This window comes from Pseudophryne corroboree, chromosome 9, assembly GCF_028390025.1.
Source record: "Pseudophryne corroboree isolate aPseCor3 chromosome 9, aPseCor3.hap2, whole genome shotgun sequence".
Lineage (NCBI taxonomy): Eukaryota > Metazoa > Chordata > Amphibia > Anura > Myobatrachidae > Pseudophryne > Pseudophryne corroboree.
The window spans coordinates 18622672-18636517 of NC_086452.1; the positions used below are offsets into that span (position 1 = coordinate 18622672).

Here is a 13846-nt window from a genome sequence, read left to right on the forward strand (position 1 = left end):
TCCGTCATGGGTACGCGGTACAGCATGTCTGAGTGGGAGCCGGGGAATGCACTCTGCAGTTCCCCGTGTGACGCTACCAGTGTCTGCTACTCCGTGAGATGAAAAGCAAAAATAAAAATCGATCAGTTGCGACGATATATTGGTATGCAGGGGGGGTTTCCAGGTACTCGGAAACCCCCTCTGCATGCGCGTATGGAGATTGAACTCAGGGTTTAATTCAGACCTATTTGCAGCAACAAATTTGTTAGCTAATGGGCAAAACCTGGGGGGTAATTCCAAGTTGATTGCAGCAGGAATTTTGTTAGCAGTTGGGCAAAACCATGTGCACTGCAAGGGGGGCAGATATAACATGTGCAGAGAGAGATAGATTTGGGTGGGGTGAGTTCAATCTGTAATCTAAATTGCAGTGTAAAAATAAAGCAGCCAGTATTTACCCTGCACAGAAACAAAATAACCCACCCAAATCTAACTCTCTCTGCACATGTGTTAGGGTCTCCTGCCCTGTGCTGCCACGTCGTCATGGCAACCGGGAGACAAGTGCTAGCGGAGTAACCTGAGCGCAGCTGATACTCCGGTTCGGGTCTTTTGCTGTGCAGTGGTTACAGGCTCTGTGCACGGCAGGGGATCCGGTGCTGGTTTTTGTGCTCACAGTCTGTGAGGTCTGAGTGGGGCGTGGACAGCACCTGCTATATAAACCCTCTTCTCAGGTTAGGCAGATGCTGCTGAATCTTTGTTGGTTAGTCAGTTCCTGAAAGTTAGCTAGTACTGTGTAACTTTGTATTTGTTTGTTGCTTACTGCAAATAGGCCTTGGGATTTGGTACTACACTCTGCCAATCCAGACCTAGAAGTAAGACTGGAGTCAGTCGTTTAACCTGCTGGGGTTCTTTTGCTACTCTGTGAACCTAGCAAGTTTGCGGCTGTATTCTCAGACTTGCCTGCCAAAATCCTTTCTCACTGTGCAAGGTGTTCAGGTGTCAGTTTAGTGGCAGTAAGCTGAACCAGTGCACTGCAAGTGAGGACTAGGATTGTGGAGACTCTCCTTGTGTCTATTATTCCATCTCTGACCAAGGAGTTTACTGCCACACCCGTTGGTAACCTTTTAGGGTTTTGCTGTTGCCCTTAGCAACAGCATTTCGGGTTCTCTACGTATTAAATCACAACATCTCGCTTCTTTCCATCTGAGCATTCCTAATTCTAGGGAGACACCCAGTTTCTTAGCCTTTGGGCTTCTCTGTTCACTTTGTGTTTATTTTGTTACTCTATCACCTTCTGTGTATGTACTGTCATATTCCCCAGTCTGTCTGTGAGTTCATTTGTTTTGCATCCCTCTCCATTCAGACACCAGTACATTCCTGCTGGCACTGGTGTGCATAACAACATGTTATATCTGCACCCCCTTCAGTGCACATGGTTTTGCCCAACTGATAAAAAATTTCCTGCTGCGATTAACTTGGAATTACCCCCCATGTGCACTGCAGGGGGGCAGATGTAACATGTGCAGAGAGAGTTAGATTTGGGTGGATTATATTGTTTCTGTGCAGGGTAAATACTGGTTGCTTTATTTTTACACTGCAATTTAGATTTCTCTCTCCGCACATGTTACATCTGCCCCACCTGCAGTGCACATAGTGTTACCCAGGTCTCTCTGCATATGTTACATCTGTCCCACCTGCAGTGCACATGGTATTGTTCAACTGCTAACAAATTTGCTGCTGTGATCAACTCTGAATTAGGCCCCATGTGCACTGCAGGTGGAGCAGATGTAACATGTGCAGAGAGAGTTAGATTTAGGTCTGAATTAGGCACTGACAGCCACTGTAGGTAGATTTATAACTGCAGCCTGGGTGGGCCGAATGCAGTGTTTACCCCCTTACCCCCTGCAGGGTGTGCAGTGTAGGCCTCCCTTGGAGCCAGGGGCCCGTGTGCACTGCACACCCTGCACCATTTACAGATGCACCCATGACCGCCATGGCGCAGTTTGACAAGAAGAGAAGTACAAATGGAGCGTTCTGGTTTAGAAATCGTATCTTGGCATTGTCTGACACTGTATCTGCCAGTCTCAGAAACAGAATAGTTTCCCTTCGTCCGATCATAGAAGGACTTTGGTGACTGACAACTATAATCATACAATTTAAAATCAGATTCACTAACAGAAACACGTGTCCACGGACACAAACTGTACTCAGTAACACATACAGCGTAGACATATTCATTGGACACAAAGGGGGTAATTCAGACTGCATTGCTGCAGCGGGAATGGTCCCAGTCTGAATTACTTTGTGGAGTGCGCGCACGCAGCGGCCGCACTGCACGTGCACACCTCAGGAACCCAGTGAGATGCTATCATCATCTCAATGGTGCGATCTCTTCTACCTGACTGACAGGCAGAGGCGGTAGCGGGGCAGGAGGGAGAGTGCCAACGGCATTAGAACACAGTTGGTGGGACATGGTCCGGACAACGGAGGCGTGTCCGGACCACGGGGGGGTGGGCCGCGGCGGCTGCATGACGTCACACGCAGGCGCTGCGACCCAGGACGCGACGAGTAGCGGCCTGCTAGTGCACAGGAGTTGCGCTGGCTGGGAGCTACTCGCCAGATACAAAAGCATCGCCCCCATGCGATGCTTTTGCACCTGTGCGGGGGAGGGGGGGCAGACATGCGGGGCGGACTAGCCCTGTGCTGGGCATCCCCCCGCATGTCAGTGTGACTGATCGTAGATGTGCTCAATTTATCACATCTACAATCAGGTCTGAATTAGGCTCAAAGAGTAATGACTACAAGTCACGTCGCCAATAAGAACAGGAATGTTCTCCTTGGGAGCGGGGCTTTGGTAAATACCAGTGTCTGTAAACCAATATGCAATTCTCGCTGCTAAATAGGGTTTTCCGTGGCTCTTTACAGATCAGCGACCTTCTGCATTATTTGGTAGAACACAATATGGGACCATTATCACAGGTATCGCCAGAAAAGTTTCTGCAACTGGTGCAACATTTGCGAATGGTAAGCTTTGAGCATATGGAAGGAATATGGAGATCGATCTCAGGAAGGCAACATTACAGGTAAACCAGTACAATTATAAGTAAACCAGTATGATTACAGGTAAACCAGTATGATTACAGGTAAACCAGTATGATTATAGGTAAAGTAAACCAGTATGATTACAGGTAAACCAGTATGATTACAGGTAAACCAGTGTGATTACAGGTAAACCAGTGTGATTAAAGGTAAACCAGTATGATTACAGGTAAACCAGTATGATTACAGGTAAACCAGTGTGATTACAGGTAAACCAGTATGATTAAAGGTAAACCAGTGTGATTACAGGTAAACCAGTGTGATTACAGGTAAACCAGTATGATTACAGGTAAACCAGTGTGATTACAGATAAACCAGTATGATTACAGGTAAACCAGTGTGACTGATTACAGGTACCAGTGTGATTACAGATAAACCAGTGTGATTACAGATAAACCAGTGTGATTACAGGTAAACCAGTGTGATTACAGGTAAACCAGTGTGATTACAGGTAAACCAGTCCGATTACAGATAAACCAGTGTGATTACAGATAAACCAGTATGATTATAGGTAAACCAGTGTGATTACAGATAAACCAGTGTGATTACAGATAAACCAGTGTGATTACAGGTAAACCAGTATGACTAAAGGTAAACCAGTGTGATTACAGATAAACCAGTATGATTACAGGTAAACCAGTATGATTACAGCTAAACCAGTGTGATTTCCGGTAAACCAGTGTGATTACAAATAAACCAGTATGATTACAGATAAACCAGTATTAATACAGATAAACCAGTATGATTACAGGTAAACCAGTATGATTACAGGTAAACCAGTATGATTACAGGTAAACCGGTACGATTACAGGTAAACCAGTATGATTAAAGGTAAACCAGTATGATTACAGATAAACCAGTTTGATTAAAGGTAAACCAGTATGATTACAGGTAAACCAGTACGATTGCAGATAAACCAGTATGATTAAAGGTAAACCAGTATGATTACAGATAAAGCAGTATGATTACAGGTAAACCAGTACAATTATAAGTTAACCAGTATGATTACAGGTAAACCAGTATGATTACAGGTAAACCAGTATGATTACAAGTAAACCAGTACGATTACAGATAAACCAGTACGATTACAGATAAACCAGTATGATTAAAGGTAAACCAGTATGATTATAGGTAAACCAGTATGATTACAGATAAACCAGTATGATTACAGGTAAACCAGTATGGTTACAGGCAAACCAGTGTAATTACAGGTAAACCAGTACGATTACAGATAAAACAGTACGATTATAGGTAAACCAGTATGATTTCAGGTAAACCAGTGTGATTACATGTAAACCAGTACGATTACAGATAAACCAGTGTGATTACAGGTAAACCAGTACGATTACAGATAAACCAGTGTGATTACAGGTAAACCAGTACAATTATAAGTAAACCAGTACAATTATAAGTAAACCAGTACAATTATAAGTAAACCAGTATGATTACAGGTAAACCAGTACAATTATAAGTAAACCAGTATGATTACAGGTAAACCAGTATGATGGGTTCGGTATGAATCACCAGTGGGCGAGATGCCGGCTGTCAAAAGCCTATCAACTGCATTCCTCCCGCCAGAATGCCGGCAGCGTGGCGAGCGTTAAGAGTCCCCTTGCGGAGAGTCCCCTCGCTGCCCTCACCACTGTATCTATTCCCAATCTAAGGGTGTAGTGGACACCCACAAGTGGGAATAGCCCTGTTGCACCAGGATTCCGGCGTCGGTATCTTGACCGCCAGGATCCCGACACCCAGAGCCGGCGCTACCATTAGGCAGCTTTAGGCAGCTGCCTAGAGCGCCGGCCACCGGAGGGCGCCGTTTTGTCAGCACATTAACATGAGAGATGAGCGTCCGACAATGTCCCCCGCTACCCACAGTACTTTTTTTTTTTTTTTAAATATATCTCTGCGGGTTTCGGAGGGGCTGGGGGATTGATGATAAAAGCCGGCAATTGATCAGAGGCTGCAACCGCCCGCCCCTCGCCAGCCGCAGCCGCCCGCCCGTCCCTCTCCAGCCTCAGCCGCCCGCCCCTCTCCAGCCGCAGCTGCGCGCCTCTCTCCAGCCGCAGCCGCCTGCCCCTCGCCATCCGCAGCCGCCCGCCTCTTATCAGTGTCAGCGTCCACCATGGACTATGTAGCCAAGGTCAGAAACGGGAGCAGTGCCTCCCCGCCAGCAGCAGCAGTGCTATCCTGGGCAGCATCGTGATCCGCGAGATGGTGGCAACAACATGGAGCAGTATTCCCTCCATGGCTCCCTGGCCAGCGGTAAGATGCCGCTGCCTGGAGTCACACCCCCGGGGAAGTGACCAAAGTTCGCCCTGGCTGGGGGAGGGGGGGTTGGATTTATGTATGTATGAGTATGTATATATGGAAACTGTATATGGATGGATGGATATATGTATGTATGAAGGCAGTGTATGTATGTATGTATGTATGTATGTAAGAGAGAGGTGGTGTATGGATGGATATATGTATGTATGGATATATTTATGTATGTATGAAAGAGGTAGTATATGTATGGATATATGTATGTATGTATGTATGCATGAGAGAGGTAGTGTATGGATGGATATATGTATGTATGTATGTATGTATGTATGTATGAGAGAGGTACTGTATTAATGGATATATGTATGTATGTATGTATGTATGTATGAGAGGCAGTGTATGGATGTATATATGTATGACTGTATGTACGGACGGACGGAGGCAGTGTATGGATGTATGTATGGGGGCAGTGCAAAGATGTGTATGTGTGTGTGTGTGTGTGTGTGTGTGTGTGTGTGTGTGTATATATATATATATATACATATATATATATATATATATACATATATATATATATATATATATATATATATATATATATAATGTATAGAGGCAGTGTATAGATGTATATATGTATGTGTGGAGGCAGTGTATGTTTGTATGAGAGATGCAGTGTATGTATGTGTGAGAGAGGCAGTGTATGGATGTATAAAGTACGCAAGGAGGCAGCGTATGGATGTATATGTCTGTATGGAGGCAGTGTATGGATGTATGGATGTATATATGCATGAAAGAGGCAGTGTATGTATGTATGTATGCATGCGAGAGGCAGTGTATGGATGTATGATAGAGGCTGTGTATGTATGCATGTATGAGAGAGACAGTGTATATTAGAGATGAGCGCCTGAAATTTTTCGGGTTTTGTGTTTTGGTTTTGGGTTCGGTTCCGCGGCCGTGTTTTGGGTTCGAACGCGTTTTGGCAAAACCTCACCGAATTTTTTTTGTCGGATTCGGGTGTGTTTTGGATTCGGGTGTTTTTTTCAAAAAACACTAAAAAACAGCTTAAATCATAGAATTTGGGGGTCATTTTGATCCCAAAGTATTATTAACCTCAAAAACCATAATTTACACTCATTTTCAGTCTATTCTGAATACCTCACACCTCACAATATTATTTTTAGTCCTAAAATTTGCACCGAGGTCGCTGTGTGAGTAAGATAAGCGACCCTAGTGGCCGACACAAACACCGGGCCCATCTAGGAGTGGCACTGCAGTGTCACGCAGGATGTCCCTTCCAAAAAACCCTCCCCAAACAGCACATGACGCAAAGAAAAAAAGAGGCGCAATGAGGTAGCTGTGTGAGTAAGATTAGCGACCCTAGTGGCCGACACAAACACCGGGCCCATCTAGGAGTGGCACTGCAGTGTCACGCAGGATGGCCCTTCCAAAAAACCCTCCCCAAACAGCACATGACGCAAAGAAAAAAAGAGGCGCAATGAGGTAGCTGTGTGAGTAAGATTAGCGACCCTAGTGGCCGACACAAACACCGGGCCCATCTAGGAGTGGCACTGCAGTGTCACGCAGGATGTCCCTTCCAAAAAACCCTCCCCAAACAGCACATGACGCAAAGAAAAAAAGAGGCGCAATGAGGTAGCTGTGTGAGTAAGATTAGCGACCCTAGTGGCCGACACAAACACCGGGCCCATCTAGGAGTGGCACTGCAGTGTCACGCAGGATGTCCCTTCCAAAAAACCCTCCCCAAACAGCACATGACGCAAAGAAAAAAAGAGGCGCAATGAGGTAGCTGACTGTGTGAGTAAGATTAGCGACCCTAGTGGCCGACACAAACACCGGGCCCATTTAGGAGTGGCACTGCAGTGTCACGCAGGATGTCCCTTCCAAAAAACCCTCCCCAATCAGCACATGATGCAAAGAAAAAGAAAAGAAAAAAGAGGTGCAAGATGGAATTGTCCTTGGGCCCTCCCACCCACCCTTATGTTGTATAAACAAAACAGGACATGCACACTTTAACCAACCCATCATTTCAGTGACAGGGTCTGCCACACGACTGTGACTGATATGACGGGTTGGTTTGGACCCCCCCAAAAAAGAAGCAATTAATCTCTCCTTGCACAAACTGGCTCTACAGAGGCAAGATGTCCACCTCATCATCACCCTCCGATATATCACCGTGTACATCCCCCTCCTCACAGATTATCAATTCGTCCCCACTGGAATCCACCATCTCAGCTCCCTGTGTACTTTGTGGAGGCAATTGCTGCTGGTCAATGTCTCCGCGGAGGAATTGATTATAATTCATTTTAATGAACATCATCTTCTCCACATTTTCTGGATGTAACCTCGTACGCCGATTGCTGACAAGGTGAGCGGCGGCACTAAACACTCTTTCGGAGTACACACTTGTGGGAGGGCAACTTAGGTAGAATAAAGCCAGTTTGTGCAAGGGCCTCCAAATTGCCTCTTTTTCCTGCCAGTATAAGTACGGACTGTGTGACGTGCCTACTTGGATGCGGTCACTCATATAATCCTCCACCATTCTATCAATGTTGAGAGAATCATATGCAGTGACAGTAGACGACATGTCCGTAATCGTTGTCAGGTCCTTCAGTCCGGACCAGATGTCAGCATCAGCAGTCGCTCCAGACTGCCCTGCATCACCGCCAGCGGGTGGGCTCGGAATTCTGAGCCCTTTCCTCGCACCCCCAGTTGCGGGAGAATGTGAAGGAGGAGATGTTGACAGGTCGCGTTCCGCTTGACTTGACAATTTTCTCACCAGCAGGTCTTTCAACCCCAGCAGACTTGTGTCTGCCGGAAAGAGAGAGCCAAGGTAGGCTTTAAATCTAGGATCGAGCACGGTGGCCAAAATGTAGTGCTCTGATTTCAACAGATTGACCACCCGTGAATCCTTGTTAAGCGAATTAAGGGCTCCATCCACAAGTCCCACATGCCTAGCGGAATCGCTCCGTGTTAGCTCCTCCTTCAATGTCTCCAGCTTCTTCTGCAAAAGCCTGATGAGGGGAATGACCTGACTCAGGCTGGCAGTGTCTGAACTGACTTCACGTGTGGCAAGTTCAAAGGGCATCAGAACCTTGCACAACGTTGAAATCATTCTCCACTGCGCTTGAGACAGGTGCATTCCACCTACTATATCGTGCTCAATTGAATAGGCTTGAATGGCCTTTTGCTGCTCCTCCAACCTCTGAAGCATATAGAGGGTTGAATTCCACCTCGTTACCACTTCTTGCTTCAGATGATGGCAGGGCAGGTTCAGTAGTTTTTGGTGGTGCTCCAGTCTTCTGTACGTGGTGCCTGTACGCCGAAAGTGTCCCGCAATTCTTCTGGCCACCGACAGCATCTCTTGCACGCCCCTGTCGTTTTTTAAAAAATTCTGCACCACCAAATTCAAGGTATGTGCAAAACATGGGACGTGCTGGAATTTGCCCATATTTAATGCACACACAATATTGCTGGCGTTGTCCGATGCCACAAATCCACAGGAGAGTCCAATTGGGGTAAGCCATTCCGCGATGATCTTCCTCAGTTGCCGTAAGAGGTTTTCAGCTGTGTGCGTATTCTGGAAAGCGGTGATACAAAGCGTAGCCTGCCTAGGAAAGAGTTGGCATTTGCGAGATGCTGCTACTGGTGCCGCCGCTGCTGTTCTTGCGGCGGGAGTCCATACATCTACCCAGTGGGCTGTCACAGTCATATAGTCCTGACCCTGCCCTGCTCCACTTGTCCACATGTCCGTGGTTAAGTGGACATTGGGTACAACTGCATTTTTTAGGACACTGGTGAGTCTTTTTCTGACGTCCGTGTACATTCTCGGTATCGCCTGCCTAGAGAAGTGGAACCTAGATGGTATTTGGTAACGGGGGCACACTGCCTCAATAAATTGTCTAGTTCCCTGTGAACTAACGGCGGATACCGGACGCACGTCTAACACCAACATAGTTGTCAAGGCCTCAGTTATCCGCTTTGCAGTAGGATGACTGCTGTGATATTTCATCTTCCTCGCAAAGGACTGTTGAACAGTCAATTGCTTACTGGAAGTAGTACAAGTGGGCTTACGACTTCCCCTCTGGGATGACCATCGACTCCCAGCGGCAACAACAGCAGCGCCAGCAGCAGTAGGCGTTACACGCAAGGATGCATCGGAGGAATCCCAGGCAGGAGAGGACTCGTCAGAATTGCCAGTGACATGGCCTGCAGGACTATTGGCATTCCTGGGGAAGGAGGAAATTGACACTGAGGGAGTTGGGGTGGTTTGCGTGAGCTTGGTTACAAGAGGAAGGGATTTACTGGTCAGTGGACTGCTTCCGCTGTCACCCAAAGTTTTTGAACTTGTCACTGACTTATTATGAATGCGCTGCAGGTGACGTATAAGGGAGGATGTTCCGAGGTGGTTAACGTCCTTACCCCTACTTATTACAGCTTGACAAAGGGAACACACGGCTTGACACCTGTTGTCCGCATTTCTGGTGAAATACCTCCACACCGAAGAGCTGATTTTTTTGGTATTTTCACCTGGCATGTCAACGGCCATATTCCTCCCACGGACAACAGGTGTCTCCCCGGGTGCCTGACTTAAACAAACCACCTCACCATCAGAATCCTCCTGGTCAATTTCCTCCCCAGCGCCAGCAACACCCATATCCTCCTCATCCTGGTGTACTTCAACACTGACATCTTCAATCTGACTATCAGGAACTGGACTGCGGGTGCTCCTTCCAGCACTTGCAGGGGGCGTGCAAATGGTGGAAGGCGCATGCTCTTCACGTCCAGTGTTGGGAAGGTCAGGCATTGCAACCGACACAATTGGACTCTCCTTGTGGATTTGGGATTTCGAAGAATGCACAGTTCTTTGCTGTGCTGCTTTTGCCAGCTTGAGTCTTTTCATTTTTCTAGCGAGAGGCTGAGTGCTTCCATCCTCATGTGAAGCTGAACCACTAGCCATGAACATAGGCCAGGGCCTCAGCCGTTCCTTGCCACTCCGTGTGGTAAATGGCATATTGGCAAGTTTACGCTTCTCCTCCGACAATTTTATTTTAGGTTTTGGAGTCCTTTTTTTTCTGATATTTGGTGTTTTGGATTTGACATGCTCTGTACTATGACATTGGGCATCGGCCTTGGCAGACGACGTTGCTGGCATTTCATCGTCTCGGCCATGACTAGTGGCAGCAGCTTCAGCACGAGGTGGAAGTGGATCTTGATCTTTCCCTAATTTTGGAACCTCAACATTTTTGTTCTCCATATTTTAATAGGCACAACTAAAAGGCACCTCAGGTAAACAATGGAGATGGATACTAGTATACAATTATGGACTGCCTGCCGACTGCAGACACAGAGGTAGCCACAGCCGTGAACTACCGTACTGTACTGTGTCTGCAGCTAATATAGACTGGTTGATAAAGAGAAGATGTCTATGTAACTATGTATGTATAAAGAAGAATGAAAAAAATCCACGGTTAGGTGGTATACAATTATGGACGGACTGCCTGCCGAGTGCAGACACAGAGGTAGCCACAGCCGTGAACTACCGTACTGTACTGTGTCTGCAGCTAATATAGACTGGTTGATAAAGAGAAGATGTCTATGTAACTATGTATGTATAAAGAAGAATGAAAAAAAACCACGGTTAGGTGGTATACAATTATGGACGGACTGCCTGCCGAGTGCAGACACAGAGGTAGCCACAGCCGTGAACTACCGTACTTTACTGTGTCTGCAGCTAATATAGACTGGTTGATAAAGAGAAGATGTCTATGTAACTATGTATGTATAAAGAAGAATGAAAAAAATCCACGGTTAGGTGGTATTACAATTATGGACGGACTGCCTGCCGAGTGCAGAGACACAGAGGTAGCCACAGCCGTGAACTACCGTACTGTGTCTGCTGCGACTGGATGATAAATGATATAAAAAATATATATATATCACTACTGCAGCCGGACAGGTATATATTATATATTATATAATGACGGACCTGCTGGACACTGTCTGTCAGCAGAATGAGTTTTATTTTTATAGAATAAAAAAAAAAAAAACACACAAGTGAAGTCACACGACGAGTGTTTAACTTTTTCAGGCAATCACAATATAAGTATACTACTAACTATACTGGTGGTCAGTGTGGTCAGGTCACTGGTCAGTCACACTGGCAGTGGCACTCCTGCAGCAAAAGTGTGCACTGTTTAATTTTAATATAATATGTACTCCTGGCTCCTGCTATAACCTATAACTGGCACTGCAGTAGTGCTCCCCAGTCTCCCCCACAATTATAAGCTGTGTGAGCTGAGCAGTCAGACAGATATATAATATATATAGATGATGCAGCACACTGGCCTGAGCCTGAGCAGTGCACTGCACAGTGCACACAGATATGGTATGTGACTGACTGAGTCACTGTGTGTATCGCTTTTTTCAGGCAGAGAACGGATATATTAAATAAACTGTACTGTGTGTCTGGTGGTCACTCACTATATAATATATTATGTACTCCTGGCTCCTGCTATAACCTATAACTGGCACTGCAGTAGTGCTCCCCAGTCTCCCCCACAATTATAAGCTGTGTGAGCTGAGCAGTCAGACAGATATATATAATATTATATATAGATAATAGATGATGCAGCACACTGGCCTGAGCCTGAGCAGTGCACACAGATATGGTATGTGACTGACTGAGTCACTGTGTGTATCGCTTTTTTCAGGCAGAGAACGGATATATTAAATAAACTGCACTGTGGGTCTGGTGGTCACTCACTATATAATATATTATGTACTCCTGGCTCCTGCTATAACCTATAACTGGCACTGCAGTAGTGCTCCCCAGTCTCCCCCACAATTATAAGCTGTGTGAGCTGAGCAGTCAGACAGATATATATAATATTATATATAGATAATAGATGATGCAGCACACTGGCCTGAGCCTGAGCAGTGCACACAGATATGGTATGTGACTGACTGAGTCACTGTGTGTATCGCTTTTTTCAGGCAGAGAACGGATATATTAAATAAACTGCACTGTGTGTCTGGTGGTCACTCACTATATAATATATTATGTACTCCTGGCTCCTGCTATAACCTATAACTGGCACTGCAGTAGTGCTCCCCAGTCTCCCCCACAATTATAAGCTGTGTGAGCTGAGCAGTCAGACAGATATATATAATATTATATATAGATAATAGATGATGCAGCACACTGGCCTGAGCCTGAGCAGTGCACACAGATATGGTATGTGACTGACTGAGTCACTGTGTGTATCGCTTTTTTCAGGCAGAGAACGGATATATTAAATAAACTGCACTGTGTGTCTGGTGGTCACTCACTATATAATATATTATGTACTCCTGGCTCCTGCTATAACCTATAACTGGCACTGCAGTAGTGCTCCCCAGTCTCCCCCACAATTATAAGCTGTGTGAGCTGAGCAGTCAGACAGATATATATAATATTATATATAGATAATAGATGATGCAGCACACTGGCCTGAGCCTGAGCAGTGCACACAGATATGGTATGTGACTGACTGAGTCACTGTGTGTATCGCTTTTTTCAGGCAGAGAACGGATATATTAAATAAACTGCACTGTGTGTCTGGTGGTCACTCACTATATAATATATTATGTACTCCTGGCTCCTGCTATAACCTATAACTGGCACTGCAGTAGTGCTCCCCAGTCTCCCCCACAATTATAAGCTGTGTGAGCTGAGCAGTCAGACAGATATATATAATATTATATATAGATAATAGATGATGCAGCACACTGGCCTGAGCCTGAGCAGTGCACACAGATATGGTATGTGACTGAGTCACTGTGTGTATCGCTTTTTTCAGGCAGAGAACGGATTATAAAGTAAACTGCACTGTCCTCACTAGTAAACTCTCTCCACTCAGTCTCTACACTTCTACAGTAACAGTACTCCTCCTAGTCAGCTCCAGTAAATCTCTCTCAGTCTCTTATAATCTAAATGGAGAGGACGCCAGCCACGTCCTCTCCCTATCAATCTCAATGCACGTGTGAAAATGGCGGCGACGCGCGGCTCCTTATATAGAATCCGAGTCTCGCGAGAATCCGACAGCGTCATGATGACGTTCGGGCGCGCTCGGGTTAACCGAGCAAGGCGGGAAGATCCGAGTCTGCTCGGACCCGTGAAAAAAACCATGAAGTTCTGGCGGGTTCGGATTCAGAGAAACTGAACCCGCTCATCTCTAGTGTATATATGTATGTATCTGAGAGGCAGTGGATGTATGTATGTATGTATGTATGTATGTATGTGAGATGCAGTGGATGTATGTATGTGAGAGGCAGTGTATGTATGTATGTATGTATGTATGTATGTGAGAGGCAGTGTATGGATGCATATATGCATGAAAGAGGCAGTGTATGTATGCACACGAGAGGCAGTGTATGTATGTATGTATGTATGTATGTATGTATGCGAGAGGCAGTGTATGGATGTATGAGAGAGGCTGTGTATGGATGT

General features: G+C 45.8%; 1 protein-coding gene across 1 annotated transcript in view; it reads left to right on the forward strand.

The window, feature by feature from the left end:
- The window catches only part of LOC134957578 (vitellogenin-1-like), a 215095-nt gene that overhangs the window by 58205 nt on the left and 143044 nt on the right, over positions 1 to 13846 (forward strand). The window contains exon 8 of the mRNA XM_063939575.1: positions 2902 to 3059. Within this exon, the coding sequence (XP_063795645.1) occupies positions 2902 to 3059 (158 nt within the window). The remainder of the gene's footprint in view (positions 1 to 2901; positions 3060 to 13846) is intronic.